The sequence below is a fragment of the Pongo abelii genome, chromosome 8 (assembly GCF_028885655.2).
Source record: "Pongo abelii isolate AG06213 chromosome 8, NHGRI_mPonAbe1-v2.0_pri, whole genome shotgun sequence".
In the NCBI taxonomy this organism is placed as follows: Eukaryota; Metazoa; Chordata; class Mammalia; order Primates; family Hominidae; genus Pongo; species Pongo abelii.
This window is the reverse complement of record NC_071993.2, coordinates 124,294,327-124,314,995: the sequence shown is the minus strand read 5'-3', so window position 1 is coordinate 124,314,995 and position 20,669 is coordinate 124,294,327. Positions and strand designations below refer to the sequence as shown.

Below are 20,669 nucleotides of genomic sequence, written 5' to 3'. Positions count from 1 at the left end.
CAGCAGCCTCCGGCCACCCCATCCTTGGGGCATCCTTGGATGCCCCACCCATGGCATCCAGAAAACAGAGATATTGCTGGAAGGGCTTTATGGAACAACTATCAGAGCCATCCAGGAAAAGAAAGCTGCAATCCTCAAACCACCTAATTTCTTGTCTTGGCAACAATTGGAAACTTCAAGAGTAAAATTAAGAAGCGTGCCTTGTCTTTAAAAATAATTCTTCAACCTGGAAAAAAAAATCCACAACACAGCTCTTCTCAACTGGGAATTTTGAGAGTGAAGCGCTACCATGTAACTGTCTTATAATACATTTTTCCTCAAATGGTAATGTTGATATTTCCGTATGTGCAGAGGGACTTGAGTAACAGTTTTTTTCCTCCACCTATACTGATGATGCTGATTATAAAAAACAGAAATCTGGTAAACCAAATGGAAGACAAACTCACATGCTCATAAAATAGTTCATGATTCTGTCACTTGTGATCCATGAAAACAGCATTATATCTTACAATATAAAACAGCTTAAGTCCAAACACCTTGTTATCAGGATGCTGTCTAATGGAAGAATGATTTGCTAAGGGTCGTATGCCTTCTGGCCCTCACATCCCCCAGCATTTGGCAACTGCTCATCCTGAACGCCAGCACTCATCTGCTCTGGGGTTTCTCAACTGCATGGTCATTGATTCTTCCTCCTCCCTCACACACTGCTGTCCTGCCTGCATGCCCCCTTATCATTAGGTGCTGTCGGCCGCCACCACTGGCTTCCTGCTCTGCTTGCACAATGAGTAGGCAGCAGCTGCTGGCCAACGCTCTCAAATGTCACCATTAGGCCAGTCAAATGGCATCTGATGTGATGCCTTCAATTATGGGCATCATTGATGGGCAGCAAGATGCACACCTTCTCAAGTTTTTAATGATTTATCTTGCTAGGTGCTTATTAAGGATTGTAACATCTTGCAGTGAAAGTGGCTTTCTGGAAACCTATAATTCTTACTGTTTGGCCTTTCAGGATCGTCTCTTCCACTTCCTTCAGCATTTTTTTAAAACATGAAGTATTCGTTTAAATTGGGAAAGAGGAGGGGTACTGAGGCCTGCCTTCTGCTAGTCCTTCTGCGGAACACAGTGGTGATTGGCTGGGCAAGCACATTCTCTGCTCAGCCTCTGACCTCATTCATTTTCCCAAGGCCACAGATAAGCCATCAGGCTGCCGTTCGCAAACGGACATCACAACAGCCACTGATGTTTGTCGGCTTGGCAAGGGGAGCCCATTCAGCAGCTTTGGGGTCTGTATAGCAAAAGGAAACTCTCACATCACAAAGGAAGAAAAATGGAGAAAATTCAGGTATTGCTGGACTGACGGGGAAGCCAGAGAGTTAGATAAGCAGGAAAGAGTGGGGTGATATTGGAAATAGGAACACACTTTTTGAGCTACAGGGCCAGTCACTCTGTTGGGATTCTTTCATTTAATCCTCACAACAATCCTATGAGGTAGACGTTATCATTTCTCCATGCAACAGAGGAGAAAACCAAGACTCATAAGCCTCTACATGGTGGGGCCAACTTGGTTCCCAGGCCCATGCTAGCCCTAACTATCTCCCAGGAGTCTTCAAACAGTTTCCTGGGCTACATGAGCATTTGTAGGTGATTTTATACACACACACAGACACACACAAACACACATATACACACATATATACTTTTTTTGGTCAAAAACATTGAGAGTAACCTCCATTCAGCCTTAAACTGTTATCATGGCAACAGAATGGCAGTTTGCATTTGTGCTGAGAATTTTCTGACTCCATTTGGGCAAGGCATTGGGCTAGGGTCAGCCAAGCAAAGACGCATCTGGAATTTACACACCCAAGCTGGAAAGCAGATGTCTCCTAAGAGAGGTCTGAGAAGGTGATGTGGTTTTCAGAGCTGGGGAAGCATCTAAGCAAGTGGAGGGAAGGACAAGGGGATGGCTTCTGTCTGAGTTATTTCCACAGCACCTTCCATACCTTTTCCATGAGTAAGACGGGCCATGCATTACTCAAAAGTATCTAGTTAAATCCTATTTAAAATAAAGGGCACAAGGCCAGTGCCCAGTGCTTGATATATTTTAAAATATGTGGAATGAATTAATGAATGTAAAAAAACACCCAAGACAAACACAGGCTGCACATAACCTTATTTTAAGGTTTGTCTTTAAATCTCCTTTTGGGGAAAAGCATCAAAGGGCAGTTCAGGAAATGCCAAAGCATTAAGATGCATTCAGTTCCACTGTCAGAAAGACCTTCTGATGTACTTCCAAGAGAACATTACAAACAAACCTCACATCTATTCAAACACAAAAATGCATGTCCTCTTGTTCACCTCATTCATCCTTAATCCAAGACACTCTCCTTTCACCTGGACAAGTACCTATCAGCATTTGCTGTTTTAAACACTGGCAACACCAGATAAGAAAGATGATCAGAAACACTGAGCTTCTCCTTGCTGGGTAAGGTAAATACCTTAGAAAGGTTAAAATGACTCATGCATTTCAAAATTCAAATTTTGAATCAATTAATTTGGACTTTTTCAAAAGAGGGATGCTTTATACTCTATATCTTGCCTATGGCTATAATTTTGGTCATAAAGTTATTAATTAAATCGTTCTATGTGTTCACATATACCCCAAAGTGCATATACAATGATTTTTCCATAAAAATCGTAGAATCATCTCTAAAATCCTACATACAGTAAAGACAAGACAGCAACTATTACTGAATGCTGTAAGGGTTATGAGAAAAGCAACAGCACCACAAATGGCTAACCTTGGGCATAAGTACAGGAGGCAGAAAGATTGTGTCCAAGATTTTCAAGAACCATAGAAAATCAAATTGAATTATTCCAGGTTTATACTTGGTCGACAAAAGAGCAACACTGATGCTAATCTATGTACAAAAATAATTTCATTCTCCCAGTTTATAAACATAAGCTTGAAAGAAATAACTCTCACAGTAATAAAAAAATAAAAGAAGTAACTGCTCTATGTGGTACAAACTAAAAAGGAATTCTCACCATTTACATTTGGAGGCTTTAGAATGAAACCATGAGGAAGTTATCAGGAAGGCCATGCTAAAATTATCAAGAAATGCTCACTGCATCCTAAATTTTTCTTACCATTTTTTCTTCTTTGGCAGGTGGACTTCGAAGAAAAAAGCAGAGAGGGGCAAAAAGAATATCAATTATCCCAATAATTGTCATGAGCCATGGAAATCCAATTGCCTTTGCAATAGCACCACCAGCAGAAGGACCTTTCAGGAAACAGAGAATTAGATAAAGCTCTTTCCAAATGTCTTGTAGACTGAAAGATGCAAAGATTTAAATAATTTTAGTAGACGTTATCCATTGTGTATTGAGGTAAAAGGTTCTTATGAAAAGCCAATGTCCTTACCTATAGCATACCCCATACAAAATGCCACATCTGCAATGGCGTACACACTCCCATAGACGGACACGTGCCGCAGGTCTACGAGGTAGCCCATGATGGGCATCATTGATGAATCCACCATTCCTGAGGACAATCAGGGAACACAATGTATAGAAAACGGATGTAAACCCAAAATGGGCTGAATATCAGGGACTGTGTCTTAAACTCACGACCCTGCCAGCTCTTCCCCTTCTGTCATCACCACCTGCAAGTCTTGGGGTGATACTGATCTTTGAGTAGAAAGAATGAAGGAAGCCTTTTCTGACCCCCAGAGGAGGTCAGGTTCCCCTCGTATACAGTTGTTCTCTCACAGCATCATCTCAATTGTCATTCATTCTTCAATTCTTTGCTAAATGCCCAACTCTTCTGTTGGTTTTGTTCACCCATATCCCCAGCACTTGTACATATTAGGAAGCAGCAAGCAACATTTCAATGAAAGAAACTTTCCTCATGTGCCTGCCACTGACACATGTGGAGGGGAGGGCACCAACCTCTGAGTCCCTGCCAGTGTGTTCACAGACACTGGCTCACAGCAGCCAATCATGAGCATCCCCATTTTATAGATGAGGAAACCAATATTCAGAGAGGTGAGGCTTGACTACCCTCACTAAGCCAGGGAGTCTGAGCCAGGAACTCTGAACACACACCCTCTTTACGCTACCTGCTCCCCACTATTCAAAAGACGAGATTCTAATGCTGGTCGTGGTTGTTGCTGGGGTGTATGTCTGTATGTATATGTGTGTATGTGTGTATTTATGTGTATGTATGTATATGTATATATGTATCTGTGTATGTCTGTGTATATGTGTGTATGTGTATGTATTTATGTGTATTATGTATATGTATATATGTATCTGTATATGTATGTGTGTATGTGTGTTTGCATGTGTATGTGTCTATGTGTATGTGTAGTCCACCCTCTACAGGGGTGGACTGAGCACTTACTTTTATCATGATCAATTGGTATATTATAAATAAGAGACAAAAGTATACCATTCACTCAAAATAGTGACAGATTTTTTCCTAACATATTCTCATTCTTAACATTACAAAAGCCCATCTCCTTGCCCATGGGAATTCCTGCAGCACAGGCGGTCATCAACACATTAGTCTGCTTTGTCTGTACTAAAACCTCTTCAAAATATATATGTGAAGCCTTTGCCCCCACCCTCATGAGAAGACCTGCTCATAGGGAGGAGTCCACACAAATGAGCTCTGTGCAAGGGATTCCTGTTTGCCCAGCCCCAGCAGTGGAGCATCAGTTTCCTTCTGTAAATATCAGCTTTTAAAAAATACTGGTTTTCAGGAAATAAATGACTAGTGCATAGAAGCAGGTGTCTTTACACAGAGAATCGACAGGCTGTAATTTAGCTAAGCTGCCTGCAGCCTCCTTCCAAGATCCTAGAAATTTAGGTTGAGGAACTACAGTCTACCAGAGGAAGAAGAACCCTTCCTAGTGGAAAAGCAGTTTTAAATGTAGGCACAAGGTTCGTGTGACTTACCAATTGCAAAACCAACTCCAAAGTTCGGAGCTATGAGTCCATAAATGTTTTTTGCAAATGGAATCTGTAAGAGGAAATAAATGTTATGCTAAAATAACAAGAGATCCAACTCTAAATCATCTCGGAAAGTCTTGAACTTGTGTTTTCTCTGGGCGTGGTATGCCTGTTCCCTTCTGAAGAAAACAGGAGGACGGGTGGGGTTTGTGAAGAACCAGACCCTCCAAATCTTTAAAAGTCAAAGCTTGAAACGAGTTTTATGACCACCATGAAAAACTTGTCACCGGCATATGTGAAAGATCAGCCTAGTCCACCCTCAAGTTTTGACAAGAACAAGTAGGCCTCATGAGGGATGGATATTGGCCATTGGTAGAAGAGATTTTATTCTAGAAAAACATCTTGCTATTGTTTCAGGTTGGTTGTCCTGAAGTGTTTAAGACACTGTCAAGCTTAAGATGATGCAGGGGAAAAGTTAAACTGTGAAATAAAACATTTTAAATAATTTCTGACATAAAATGAAAATGCACTCCTTGGAAAGTCTTGTCCAAACATTTTTAAGATGATAAAAAATTAGAATAAAATGAAAGCTGTAATAAAATATCAACAAACTCAAACGTAAAATGTTTCTTGGTGATTCTTGCCCAAGGCGCAAGTTTTATTCACAGATTGTTCCCACTTGTCAAATGCCATCTTTTACTCACACATAAAATGCTGACTCCAACAATTATCATTCCCAGAAGAGCACAAAGCCACCTACCAAAAGAAAAAGCACCATCAAGAAATGATCATTTGATTTTTTTCTAGTCCAAATTTTCAATGGAAATCAAAACAATTACTTGTAACAGCGAAGGCAGAAACAACTTAGAATTTTTTGAAAGAACTACATTATTATAACAGAATGAGTGTTGTTTTCATATCATCTTACCTCCCCATTTTGTGTGCAAGTATCCCAAAAATATTGGTTCCAATGAGATAAGAGATACTAGCTGGCAAGAAAGCAACGCCTGTAAATTTATGAAAACGAGACCTTATCAGTGCTGATATCAGTCATATGTTAGAAAAACTAATAACTGTAGACACCACAATGTTGATGAGAGCAGATGAAATGAAGCCCCGGGGCCCACACCCCAGCAGCTAATATCCGGCGCCTGCCGGATCCAGTCTGGACCCACGTGGCTTATCCTCCACACAAAGCTGCTGAGACACTCCAGAAATGAAAGTCCTTTCTCTATCAACTGCTTCATCTTGCCTCCATCTCTGGCTGGTGGTGGGCTTCACACGTGGGCCGATACGAACAGCTCCTGCCTGGGAGCTCAGCACCTGCAACCTTATGTGTGATTTCATCCAACAGAAGTAAGACGCAGTCATTGAAAGAATTAGGGAACCGTGAGATAAGCAAAAAGAAAAAAGTTAAAATTACCCCAAACCCCATCCATTACTCAGATAATCACCACAGTTATTTTCCCCTGTAAGTTTATTTACATATATAAATATATTTATGTGTGTTTTGATTTACAAAAAAAAAAAGGATTATACTTTATCCTGCTTGTTTCAGTTAGCTTTATGAACATTTTTCTATGTCAGAAACATAAATGTCTGCCTGGTCATTTTTTGTGGTCAAGTCAGTTTTCTTTTTTTTTTTTTTTTTTTTTTGAGACGGAGTCTCGCTCTGTCACCCAGGCTGGAGTGCAGTGGCACGATCTTGGCTCACTGCAACCTCTGCCTCCCAGGTTCAAGTGATTCTCTTTCCTCAGCCTCCCAAGTAGCTGGGACGACAGGCACACACCACCACGCCTGGTTAATTTTTGTATTTTTAGTAGAAACTGAGTTTCAACATGTTGGCCAGGCTGGTCTCAAACTCCTGACCTCAGGTGATCCGCCTGCCTCAGCCTCCCAAAGTGCTGGGATTACAGGCGTGAGCCACCACGCCCGGCCTCCTATCCAAGTTTTATTGCTGCCCCCATAGAGGACACCTGCATCCCCCAGGTTCTCATGTGCCCAGGGTGATTTTCTGCTGGGGGTGGCAGCAGTGGCCTTGAACGTGTCCTCCACATTGAACAGAAAGGCCTAGCCATATCAGACCCAGCTTGGCTACAGGGGAATTGTCCACATCAGCTGTGTCTGGTCCTCATCCATTATTAGAACCACAGGACAATCTCTTTATGAGTGACTGCTTTTCAAACTCCTAGTGATTTTAGTATTTTTTCCTTGAAATCAGATATATCAGACTTGATTCCAAGCCTTGCCCACACATAGTAAAAGTTACTTTGTTCTCAATCAGAGGACTGCATAAGTGAGACACGCAGGTAGATATCAGATGACCAAGTGCCTGCTACACTCAAAATGCATGGGGCCTGGAGGTCCTTCTCATCCCGGCAGCTGGCCATACACTTACAGGCAAGTGTGATCTTGTCTCTTTAGGATAAAGCACGAATGTCTACCATCAAACCCAGAAACAGGCTGAGTCTTCCAACACAGCAGGGACTTCCAAATAAATGGCTCCATGAGCTAAATCCAAAACCAGATCATTCTAGACATGGGAGTTCTGGGAAACACTAATAAAGAGCAATCTCATTTCATTTTCCAGGGAATTATTTCTGTCATGCTTAGCAATATGTGGTGGTCAAATAATTGTTCAGTGTAATCTGATTGAGCAAACATTTACTGACAGCCACGTGCCCAGCACAGCACTGGCCTGCAGCAAAGACAATGACAACGTGACTCTTGTCCTGACGCAAGTGTTTTGAAGGAAAGGAGCAGATGACGTTTAAACTGTGACCTGGCCAAGTGAGGAACATAACAAAAACACAGGTGTCATGCTCTGGGGACCTGGAACTGCGTCTGGCCAAGCTCCGCAGAGCAGATGGTATATAAACCTGGCCTCAAAAGTTGTGTTGTAGGACTTCCTACCAGCTCTAGGGACTGTTAGTCCGGATAGTAAGATATCATGACAACCTTTCTCTCATGATAAGAATCCCCAAGGGCCAGGTAGGTATAAATGAATAAAACAAGCAAATTGCAAGCAAAAATAACAGTGCAGATACCATGATAAAGAACAACTGGCATTCAGCCTCAGTGTCAGAGAAAGAAAATGAAAAATGGAGTGAAGAGAGGTCTGTAGTGACCCAGAGAGCCCAGACTCCATCTAGAAGGCAGACGCCACTCTCTGTGGCCATTCACTCCCCTAAGGGACTGCAGTTCCAGTATTGGAAGATCCTGTTTGTTTGTTTTTTGAGGTGGAGTCTCAATAGAGGCAGAATGTCAGTGGCTTTGTTGCCCAGGCTGGAGTGCAATGGCACGATCTCGGCTTACTGCAACCTCTGCCTCTTGGGCTCAAGTGATCCACCTGCCTCAGCCTCCCAAAGTGCTAGGATTACAGGCATGAGCCACACACCCAGCCTCAGCAAGAATTCTTTCTAGGGCTTCTCCCGACTCAGTGAGAAAAGTGTTGGCTGGCACTGGCCTGCAACAGTGCCCTGGGCCATGGCAGGAACGCTCCCTTCTGCGGGGCAACACTCTTCATGTATCTCTGCTCACACCAGAAAGTTCACCAAAGGGAGATCTTCTACCACTCCTTGTGATTTTGGTACAATCTGGCTTCAGCCACGGCCTTGGCCAGCCAGTGAGGGAGGGGCTCTGGTCATCACGAAGCCTGCAGGGAGCTGAGCTGACTGTCCAGCCCCGGAAGCAAAGGTGGAAATGAGACCTTGGGTTTCCTCCAAGTTCAAGATGACCCCTCCCTGAAGGCCAAGGGCTCGGCCTAGAACCAGAATAGGGGCAATGGCCTGCCCTGTCCTATGGCAGGCTTAGGAAGATCCTGAGTCCTCGCACCCCAGAGCCACAGAAGGCTGGCAGTCCCTCTTGTCTTCTGGTACAGGCCCGTGTCCTACCCTCCATCCCACTTTGCATCCCCACAGCTCATTAAATACAAAGGGGCTAGAAGAACCAGAAGACAAGAGTGTGGCTCCATCCTTGTCTGGGGCCTGTTGACGAGGGCTTCAGATTCCCTTTGGGGGCTTGTAGGCCTCACCCCGAACTGTAAGTCCCTAAGTCTCAAGGTGTCCAGAGAGGCCATCTGACCTAGAACTCAGGTATAGAGAAAACACCATGAAATCATTCTTTCTCTACCCACTCAAGCCCAGGGCTTCCCCTCAAGTGGCAGATGAGGAATTTGGGGGCAGGCTGGCAAGGGAGCCACGTGGAAGATGGGTGGGCTGCCATCTTTACCACCCCTAAAAAATGTGGCCAAAAACAATGCCTTCAGCAAGAGCAATCCTGTGTCACCCATGCAGCTAATAAGTTTGTTTGCCCTAACTTAAAATATCATAGTCTTTCTCCAGAAACAGTGAGGGGAAGCATAAAGGCAGAACAGCCTCCCTTTCACCCTGGACTGGAGCAAGCTCAGAGAAGATTCCTGAACACAAGAGGCTGGGCTGCAGGGGCAGCTCCCCGCCCTCAGCACTGGGTCCTCTGCACTGCGTCACTCACAGTACCCCATCCCCAGGGTCAGGGAGCCATGGGCTGAAAGCTACAGAGAACTAGGGAAGGTGGGGTATTTCCCCTCCTGCTGGTGCTGACACAGGAGGCAGGTAGAGAAATCCGATTCTCTTGAAGACAGACATGTCTATCTCTGGGGCAAATGAAAGGAGGAACCTCGGTGGTGGAAATGTGCAGCAAGCTGGTTGAGTGAACGTCTGGCGCCGGTGATAAGCCCCACACAGCAATCTGATGAGATCCAGGCAGCCTGCGCTCTGCTATCTGCCCCTGATGGCCCACGGCTTCTGGCTGACTTTAAAGACTTTATAAAGAAAGCCTCAGGCTTTGTCTGAAGAGGATGAGCACAAAACATCTTAAGTGTCCTGCACATGGCCAGGACACATTCAGAGGATGAGAGTTCAGCTAGGCGGCCTAGAGACCCAGTTCACACCTGTAATCCCAACACTTTGAGAGGCTGAGGCAGGAGGACAGCTTGAGCCCAGGAGGTCGAGGCTACAGTGAGCCATGATTATACCAGTGCACTCCAGCCTGGGTGACAGGATGAGACCCTGTCTCTAAAAATAAATAAACAAATAAGAGCTTCTCAGCTTAGGAGTGCATGCAACATCAACATAGCAGCTCAACTCAGCAGTGCACACCCCACTTGGACAGCGGGTGCCTCCTGAAAACACCGAGAGACCCACATCACCTCAAGGATGAGAGGGAAGAAGAGCTGGGAAACAGCCTCTCCAGCATCAGCAGTGGGTATGAGCAACAAGGCCGGAGGGTGTCTTCTCATCTGCTGTTCGCTGACTCGGTGTCAGATCCAACTCCAACCCTCCTGCCAAGCGGCATGCCTCTTTAGGAGCTCTGAAGGTCTTTGGGCTTCCTCTTTAATCTTGGCTGCTAGGGAGTTCAGAGCTAAATTTTCTGCCTAAGAAACATTCTTGTTTAGTTCCAAGAATCCTTCCTCCTTCACTGAATACCTCTTTTGATGTCAGGCTTGGTTTGGGTTTTGTTTTATGACACAATTCACAAGGTTTAAAATTCACCCTTTGGGCCAGATGCAGTGGCTCATGCCTGTAATCCCAGCACTTTGGGAGGCCGAGGCAGGTGGATCACGAAGTCAGGAGTTCAAGACCAGCCTGGCCAAGATGGTGAAACCCCGTCTCTACTAAAAATACAAAATTTGCCAGGTGCAGTGGTAGGCACCTGTAATCGCAGCTACTCGGGAGGCTGAGGCAGGAGAATTGCTTGAACCTGAGTGGCAGATGTTGCAGTGAGCTGAGATAGCGCCACTGCACTCCAGCCTGGGCAATAGACTGAGACTCTGTCTCAAAAAAAAAAAAAAAATTCACCCTTTGACAGTGCATGGTTCAGTGATGTTGTGTATTCACAGAGTTGTGCAACCATCATCACCATCTGATTACAGAACATTGTCACCATCCCACAAAGAAACCTCACACCCCATTAGCAGTTTCCCTCCATCCTCACCCCCTCTCCCCTGGCCATTTGGGACTTTTTAGGTATTGTTCGATGAGAGAGCATAGCAACTTAATGCAGATCCCAAAGACACTGGTACTCAGTCCAGGCCAACTGCAAGGAGGCAGGCAGAACAGGGAAAGTCTAAGCCAGGGGTCAGCTTCTGGCAAGACACCTCCCTTCCCCAGGGCTGGATGCCTGTGAGAGACTAAGGTTACCTGAAGAAAGGTTGGGGACACTGAAAATGTCTGCTTGATTCAGAACTGAGAGTCTCCATCTGAAGCTATCCACATGTACCTTGAAAGAACTATAAAAAGAACATAAATCTCTAGGAAGGACCGTTGATAAATTCTTAAAGAAAAAGGTGTGTGGGGGAGGACTAACCTTCCAGATATGCAACCGCATTCTAAAGCTACAGTAACTAAACAGGAATGGCAAGTGGATCAATGGGATGAAAGAGGGAATCCAGAAAGAGAGCCAAGAACTTGTGGTCCTTGAGAAAATGATGAGGATGGGAAGAATCAAATCCACTACTTCAGAAATGGTCCTAGGACAACTGGCTGGCCATACAGGGAACAAAGTTACTAGGTTCCTACACATGCCTTGGGACAAAATAAATTCCATCCATATAGCTTCAAGATTTTAATGTAAAAAACAAATAAAAAATGTATTAAGGGAAAACACAGGTGATTAAAAAAATAATCTTGGCATGGGAAAGGCCTTTCTGGGCTTGACTTGATATGACAATGACATTAAAGGGAAGCCTGCTAAACCTGACTGTGGCATTTTAAATATTTGAGTGGCTAAAAAAAAATCCATTGAAGAAAAATCCATAAAGTCAAAAGACATAGAACAATATGAGGGCAATATCTATAAAACATGTGGTAATAGATTATTATCTTAATACATAAAGAACACATAAAATCAGTAAGGACAAATAACTTCATAGAAAAATGGGCAGAGTATATTCATAAGAAATTCATAGTAAAAGAAATACACATGGCTAATACACATATGAAAACATGCTCAGTTTCACTTATAAAGAATTTGTGGCTGGGTGTGGTGGCTCACACCTGTAATCCCAACAATTTGGGAGGCCAAGGCAGGTGGATCACCTGAGGTCAGGAGTTTGAGACTAGCCTGGCCAACATGGCAAAACCCCATATCTACTAAAAATACAAAAATTAGCAGGGTTTGGTGGCACGCACCTATAGTCCTAGCTACTGGGGAGGCTGAGGCCACGAGAATCGCTTGAACCCAGGAGGCGAAAGTTGCAGCGAACTGAGATTGCGCCACTGCACTCCAGCCTGGGTGACAAAGTGAGACTCTGTCTCAAAAAAAAAAAAAAGAATTTGTAAAAATAAATTAAAGTGAGGGCCAGGCGCGGTGGCTCACGCCTATAATCCCAGCACTTTGGGAGGCCAAGGTGGGTGGATCACCTGAGGTTGGGAGTTTGAGACCAGCCTGACCAACATGGAGAAATCTCATCTCCACTAAAAGTACAAAATTAGCCAAGTATGGGGTAGTGCATGCCTATAATCCCAGCTACTCAGGAGGCTGAGGCAGGAGAATCGCTTGAACCCAAGGGGCCGAGGTTGTGGTGAGCCAAGATCGCACCATTGCACTCCAGCCTGGGCAACAAGAGCGAAACTCTGTCTCAAAATAAATAAATTAATAAATTAATTAATTAAAATGAGACCCCCTTTCTGTCCTATTCAAGTGGGAAATGCTGAAAGATTGTTATTACCTGTGTTAATGCAAGAGCCACCAAATAGTCAAATGACTGTCTTTTTTTTTTTTTTTTTTTCAGACGGAGTTTTGCTCTTGTTGCCCAGGCTGGAGTGCAATGGTGCAATCTCGGCTCACTGCAACCTCCACCTCCCGGGTTCAAGCGATTCTCCTGCCTCAGCCTCCCAGGTAGCTGGGATTACGGGCGCCCCCGACCCACCACACCCAGCTAACTTTTTGTATTTTCAGTAGAGACGGGATTTCACTATGGTTGGCCAGGCAGGTCTCAAGCTCCTGACCTCAGGTTATCTATCTGCCTTGGCCTCCCAAAGTGTTGGGATTACAGGCGTGAGCCACCACACCCGGCCTGTCTAACTTTTAAGAATGCACCCTACAGATATATTTCCAAACATGAACAGGAATGCATGTTAACCATACTCTGCAGTATAGTTTCCTTTTTCTTTTTGAGACAGGGTCTCACTCTGTCACCCAGGCTGGAGTGCAGTGGCATGACCACAGCTCACAGCAGCCTCGACCTCCTGGGTTCAGGTGATACTCCCACCTCAATCTCCCAAGTAGCTGGGACTTTAGGTGTGCGCCACTACTCCTGGCTAATTTTTTTGTTGCTGTTGTTGGGTGTTTTGGGTTTGGTTTTGTTTTGTTTTTGTAGAGACAGGGTCTCGCTGGTCTCGAACTCCTGGTCTCAAGAAATCCGCCTGCCTTGGCCTCCCAAAGTGCTGGGATTACAGGCATAAGCCACCGCGCCCAGCCTGCCATATGGTTTCTAATGGCAAAAACTGGAACTGTTAGGGAAGCACAAGTTACACCATTTTAAGCTCAGCTCCATCTTAAAACCAGCAAAGCACATTCCTTGCCAGTCACGACCCATAGTCATGAAATGTTTAGAGTTAAGGAAACAGCCTAAATATACGTACAAGGACACTCTCCTACAGCAGCAGAAAGTCCAGATGTGCTTTCTGAGGACGCCCTGCTCTAACAGAGTTGTTTCTAATAAACTTGCCTCTTCTACTGTGTTCTGTGACATGCCTTGAATTCCTTCGTGAGTGATTTCCAAAAACTTTATCTTGGGGTCTGGATTGAGATCCCTTTTTTGGCAACAAAATGAGCCCAAATGCCCAATAATAGGGACTGACTAAGGATTTCAATAGTTATATGTTGTTTTATTTTAACAATAAAACAAAATGCAACCATTAAAAAAGAATAAAGGGTTTCCAGTTAAACAGGGCAGTTTTTCTCCACTCCCACCTCAAAGTCCATTTAAATGCTAGCAAAGGAATAGAATAAAATTCTAGACACACAGCCCATCCCCCTCCCGCCCCCGTACCTTCCTGAGGACAAACAGAGTGGGAGAAGAGAAGGGACAGTACGAGGAAGAAGTGAGCAGAGGACACCACAGAGAGTGATGGAATCTTCCACCTGCACATGGTGAGGCCAGCAAGAGGCAAGAGCCGTTGTGCCTCACAGCCAAAAGGGAACTGAAGCTTCGGGTACTGTGAAGGTGGGGCTGAGAGCAGAGGCTGTCAACATGAAAGCAGGCAGAGAGGCTGTGTTAAGAGCAGTGGAACTCCCAGCACTCCAGCCTTCACCCTGGCAGGAGACAGTTTCTCTAGAGAAATTAACCAGAATGGCAACCGGGGCAACACAAGAGGCTGAAACAGGAACATGGTGCAAGGGTGTTATTGCAATAACAACAACTTCACCAAAAAACCCCAAAACACTCAGGGTATACACAAAAGGCTCTTTAAATTTAAGATATGATAGCACCAATTTTAAAAACTCAATAGGCAGTTTAAAAGATGAACAGGAATAACTCAATAGAAAAGGGGAAAGACAAGAAATTGGAAGAATAAAAGTAGGGAGTCTAACATTCAGCCAACTGGAGTAAAAGAGGAGAGAAAATAGGGGGATTCATTAAAGTAATAATACAAAGAGTCTCCCCGGAATTATAACATGGGGTTCCCCAAGTGAAAGGGCTGATTAAGCAAGTGTTCAGCCCAGAGGAGGAAAACAGACCCCACTGTGAATCATCAACGTGGACTTTTATAACCTAGAGAAGAAGTAAAGGTCCCTTGGGCTCCTACAGAGGCTCAGGAATGAGAGCAACACTGGCCTCCCCCACAGCAACCCTGGATGCTAGAAGACAACAGAACAGTGGCCTGAAAATTCCCAAGGAAAATTATTTCCAACCAAGAATTATACACGCAGACAAAGTCAACCAAGTGTAGGATGAGGGTAAAATATCTGCAACTATGCAGGGTCTCAGAGACCTTCACCTGCCACGCACACTCTCTCAGGAAGCTGTGAGAGGCTGTGCTCTACAATAATGAGGAAGTCAGTCAAGGGCAAGGAATACGGGAAATAGAAGAGAGGTACAGAAGATGCTGGGGTGATGGGGAAGGAAAGTCTAGACCGAAGACCTAGGACAGACATCCACAAACGAGCAAATACACAGAAAGGTCAGGTTTGCCAACACTTGACTGCAATTGGAGAATTTTTCATCTTTGCCAGAAACTTTGGTGGATATATTCATAAACACTACATAAAACATTAAGAAAATGAAAGGACAAGGCAACAACTAACTCCAGGAAAATTAAATTTGCAAAAAGAAAGGAAATTAATCACAGTACCCTACATAGCTCAGTCAGCTGTGAACAATAATTACCCAGTCACAATAATGTCAGTGCTGAATGCCAGTCTAACAAGAAGCTGTAATGCAATTATTCAGGGAGGACAGAAGGTGGGAAAATGCGTGAGCTGGTTGTTTGATATTTCCATGTGGCGCTGCAACGGCATTAAATGATCCCCATCTACTGTATTAGGAAGCTGGTGGACAATGTCGGAAATTGGAAAATTTTTAAAAAGGGGGTGTAATTAGCCAGGTGTGGTGGCACGTGCCTGTAATCCCAGCTACTCGGGAGGCTGAGGCAGGAGAATCGCTTGAACCCGGGAGGCGGAGGTTGCAGTGGGTGGAGATCGTGCCACTGCACTCCAGCCTGGGTGACAGAGTCAGACTCTGTCTCAAAAAAATTAAAAAAATGAGTTGGGGGTGTACACATATTATTTAGAGACATAAGGGTATCAGCAGAAGAAAGATCTAAAAAAGTTGAAGGTGATGGAATCTGAAGGGCTTTGGGGATCAAGAGGCGTGTGAAAAACACAGCTGTTTTTCCTTACAATTCTTTTATCTTTGACTTACAATTATGTCCATGTGTAACTTTGATAAAAAATAAAATTTAATTAATTTTAAAAAGTAAATCTACATGTTCTGATATGGAAACACGGCCACAAAATTTCATGAAGGAAAAACAAGAGGTCACACAGTGATGTAAGTGGCAAAATTCACTTGGTTGGATTTTTAGGCATTTCATGCAATAGGGTGGTAAACACAGAACCATCTAGAAAAAGACATAGAACTGTTAACAATGAATATCACAGGGGATGGGCTGGGGGAGGGAGAAAGATGAGCATGAAATTTAAAAATGTTTTACTTCCTCAATCAGCACACTTTGATTTTGTTATAATAAGCATGTATTACTTTTCAAAATTAAAAATACTTTTTAAGAATTAATCCTTTTAACAATTAGTTTGTTGTTAGTCTCTTTCACATAAATTTTATGGCTGTCCAGTTAGTCCAGTTCAGAAACAGGGGAAGATGCTGACTGTACTTTTACTCTCATTTCTGCCCAGATCTGATGTGTCTGTGTGAGTTCTGCACCCCTCAGGGATGATGGATAAACCAGAGAACAAACAGACCCCAAGGCTGCCCTAAGCAATGACCCCATTAAGAGTCAAACAGAAGCAATCACTTTATCATCCCCGTAAGGGCAACTCAGCAGGGATGCCCCGGGGACAAAGGCTGCCCTGGGGACAAACGCTGCCCTGGGGACAAACGCTCTTGAATCAGAAGAGCCCACCCCAGTCCTTACCCAGCTGCCACTTTCTGGAACACATGGTCTCCATCATCCAGATGGGCAGGGCCGGCTCCAGCATGGCAATGCCCATGTTTGCAAAGCAGATGGAGCCTGTAAGGGAGGAAAGGGCTTTGAAGTGGCTTCTGCCTCCTCTCTCATTTCCAGGCACAGTTAGACTCCATGCGCCTACAGCTCAGATAACCGCAACTTCTACTCTCATTAAGTAAAAGATAAATCACATATCAAGCGGACAGCAAAGGCTGTTTATCATAACCATCATCATCGCCGTCGTCGTCCTTATTTTAAACAACTAGAATCCCACAGACAAAGTTTGGACTGGAGGCAGCCCTAGAGATCCTTTGGTTTAACCTACACAATTAGGGTTTTATCAATGAAGAAAGGAAGCCCAGTTTATTAATGAAGTAGCTTGCTTGGAGCCACCCAGCAATCAGGCCACTTCCAGACCACACACAGTCTCGGGGCAACCTGAGGCTCTCGCATCTGTGTTTTACTGTGCAATAAACATGGGCATTTCTAATGATACCCAGAAATGCCAGAAAATCCAAGCAGGATCAGGTGCATTCAGTACAGGCATGCCATCCGGTGGCGGGGGGGAGGGCGGTTTCAGCGGCACATAAGGGCACCTATGCAAATATTCATGATCTCTTAACCAGAACCCTTTGTAAATATAGACCTATCTGGAAAAAGACCCACGGAACTGTTCTCCATCGTTCTGGGAACTTTCTGTGTTATGCCTCTTGGAACCTCTAATTTGCTACAACAAATTCAAAGAATATTGTGCAATCGTGGTGAAGGTGCACATATAATGAAGAAAGATCTGTTCATTAGATATGACATTTAAAGGCAGAGCATATCAATGGCAGGACTCCCCTCAAGTTGAGAGCCACTTGGCTCTCAACTCCCTTCCCCAGTCGGGCTGTCTGGAAGTGTCAAGGACAGTCCAGGAGTGCTGGGTAGCATCTTTGTGTCTCCCGTGAGCAGGGATTAGGCAGTGAGGTTCCAGGGAAGCCCAAGACAGGACAGGCCCAGGCTGCACAGCCCTGCTCAGACGTGCCGAAGGTTCAGGGAGTCACATTTCTGGAGCCCCCATCCCTCACCATACCTCTTCATCCCCACCTCAGATGCCAGGGTTCCAGAAGCATCTGAGCTCTGGGATGCCCCCTGCATCTTGCAGACATCACTGCATGAATAAGTCACCATGCCACCTCCACATCCCTTTGGCCAACAAGCATGATAGACAGGGTCTTGGCCAGGGTTACATACCTGCTGCCCTAATCAAATCCAGCAGCAGAAGGGTTAAACAAAATCAGCCTGAGGGTTGACAAAGGCTGAACTTAACTACTGGTGCCCAGTTCTCCCAGGTGCCCTCCAGCCTATCTGTGTTAGGGAGCCGTGCTTAGACACATCTAACCCTAACTGGGTCCAGTGCTACAGTGCAGCCTGCCCCAGAGACCAACACATCCACAAGCGGCCAGACCTTCTCCTGGCCTGACCCCAAGGGTCTGCTTACCTTGGTACTGAGGCCCAGCAACACCTACACAAGGCTGGTACACAAGGCTGGTCCCTGGTTAGGCAGCCTGGGGCCTGGCGAAGCAGGCAGCCTCCTACCACTGGGACAGTCTTGGGGAATAGTCCCTTGGATAGATGCAGACCATTATCCTTCCCAAGAGTCACAAAACCCCAGTGCTTTCTTTTAGCCCCTCTAGGCCGAAGCATGTCCTTTAGCCAACGGGTGTTTGAACGGCCTCCCTGCTGCTTGGCAGGGATGCTCTCTGCAAGAAGGGAGCCCCTCTGGTCTCTGTGGGGCTCTGTTGTCAGTTTCTATTCATACATGCCAAGGTGAGTCAGACTGCCCACCTGGGACCCTTGCGAGGCCAAGGACTCCTTCTGGAAAGTTCAAGGCCAAACAATGATGGCCTTCCATACAAACACAGTGGGCAAGCTTAGCTCCAAACAAACCCAGCCGGGCATCCCCAGGACCCAGGCAGCTCTGCAGAGCCCAGCATACGCCATTTCGATTTTCCCCCAATGAGACAAAAAGGGCCTTGGCTGAGTGTCAGAAAGCAATGGTGGAAGAAAACCATTTCCTTTGACTTGTAGCCTCTTTGCCTTTTCTGTTTTTCTATAGCCCAACATTTCTAGCAGCAAAACGAAAATCAGCCCTGGCCATCCACCCCTGCCTCCAGCACGCAGCCATCACCTCGCATTCCCGTGACTGAGAAGACCCACAGAGCCCCACCTGCAGCAATGAGGATGTACGGGTCCTTCAGCAGTGTGGTTAGGGGTGTCCCCTTTTGACTCTGTCAAGAAAAAAAACACGGGTCAGAAGCATCACCATGCCCCCTCCCCCAGGGCCCTCATTCCCAGCCACTTACCTCTGGCTGCACCCGGGACGGCTGGAGCACAAAGAGCTGAATAGCTAAAAAACAAAAATAAAAAAGACAAGCCCCTCTTCAGAAAGCAGGTGTGGCCCAAGCGCGTGCCAGCACGATGCCAAGGTCACGGCAAGGCGCCCACATGGACTCACTCACCTCCATCCAAGAGCACCAGGGCGGCCAGCACCAGGAATGGAGCCGTCTTCCCCACAAACTCATACAGCACACTCCCGAAGGGGGGGCCCACTGCAGGGAGAGAAAGTGGGGACACCACCCCTGGGACACATGCCCTCTCCCTGTACTAGAACCATCTATTTGACTCTTGTGTTTCTCTCTCTACTTCGTTCCAATAAGGCTTTAGGGTGGCTGCCCTATTGTTCTGTTTAGTTAGAGTTCAGTTGTCTTGGCAACTTCCTCCAAGTGGCTTTTTCTAAGAAATGGGCAAGAGTCACCCTGAAAGCGAAGGCCCGAGAGAAACAAGATTCAGGCCCAGGGCTGGGCTGCTTCCGCTGCACAGGAAAATGTGTAAACAGAGACTTCGCTCCTTATACACCAGCGCAGGCAAGGCTGCAGGCTCCTGGAAGCAGGTGGGAAATCGGAAGAGGAAGGAAAAGGCTCTGAATCCCTCTCAGGGAAGATGTTTGTCCCCTGGTCTGGGAAGTCAGCCAGGGCAGGTGCGGGAGGCAGACCCAGAAAGCAAGGTTCTCCGTGATCACAACTCACTGAATGTTCCCGAGGAAAGGGTCTGGCAGACCATCCTGCTCAACCTTTGGTTTTCCATCTGGGCCCAGGGAGGTTTGGGGCAGAGGCAGGGGAAGTCCTGATACCCTCCACCCCCAGCTCAGGGCTCTTACTATCATTTTTCAAAGTCTCCATGAAAGCAAGAAAGGAAAAAAAATAAAAAGGGGACCTCTGTGTCAGTGCAAACTTCGCCAGGGTCCCGGGGCAAGGACTGCCGCTGTCCAGCACCAGGCAGGCCCCTCTTGCCAGTTTGCCTACACAGGGGCCTTACCCACCTAAGACCCCCATGGCCAGGCCTCCCAAGGCGATTCCCATGACGTTGCCTCTCTCTTCATCATCTGTGTAGACGCTGGCAAGCATGCCCATCCCTACACAGGGAAAGAAATGGTCAACAGGCCAGCTCCGGGGAACAGCAAAAGAATAATGCATGACTCGCCTTCCCTCTCCAGCCAGCCTTGTGATCTTCCCAAACCTGTCAGATTCACTAAAATGTAAGACCAAGCAGAACCCAAGAGGAAAGTGGGTGCCTTCTCCAAGAATCCCCAGCACCCCAACCACCACCAATACCTGAATTCCCTGAATGAGTCCAGCTCACTCTGCAAGGGGCCCCTCACGAACTCACTCAGGCATTCCACACCTACCAGCCACAGAGGAGCAGGACGAGCCGATGCCCTGCAGCGACCTGGCAATCAGCAGGAAGGCATAGCTGCTGGAGAAGGCAAACACTGCCGAGAGAGAGGGTCCAAGACCGCACATCAGTGCTGCTGCGGCACAACCGTCCCAAACAGGGACATTTCAGAAGCCCCCCCTTAACCCAGTGGAGCATTTGCATGTTAGCCACCTTGTGCTTTTGTTCCGTAAAAAGCTATCAATTCCTTTCTGCAATTGTTGCCAATACACAAACCTCCCAGGCCATATACTTTTTTTTGAGACACAGTCTTGCTCTGTCGCCCAGGCT

At 45.8% G+C, this 20,669-nt stretch overlaps 1 protein-coding gene across 1 annotated transcript in view; it reads right to left on the bottom strand.

Moving 5' to 3' along the window:
• The window catches only part of SLC18A2 (solute carrier family 18 member A2), a 38,332-nt gene that overhangs the window by 5,511 nt on the left and 12,152 nt on the right, over positions 1–20,669 (bottom strand). The window contains exons 4-14 of the mRNA XM_002821182.6: positions 20,353–20,436; positions 19,987–20,079; positions 19,127–19,216; positions 18,971–19,014; positions 18,835–18,895; positions 16,590–16,685; positions 5,882–5,960; positions 5,658–5,709; positions 4,960–5,023; positions 3,422–3,541; positions 3,148–3,281 (exon numbers count right to left, since the gene is read on the bottom strand). Of these exons, the coding sequence (XP_002821228.1) occupies positions 3,148–3,281; positions 3,422–3,541; positions 4,960–5,023; positions 5,658–5,709; positions 5,882–5,960; positions 16,590–16,685; positions 18,835–18,895; positions 18,971–19,014; positions 19,127–19,216; positions 19,987–20,079; positions 20,353–20,436 (917 nt within the window). The remainder of the gene's footprint in view (positions 1–3,147; positions 3,282–3,421; positions 3,542–4,959; positions 5,024–5,657; positions 5,710–5,881; positions 5,961–16,589; positions 16,686–18,834; positions 18,896–18,970; positions 19,015–19,126; positions 19,217–19,986; positions 20,080–20,352; positions 20,437–20,669) is intronic.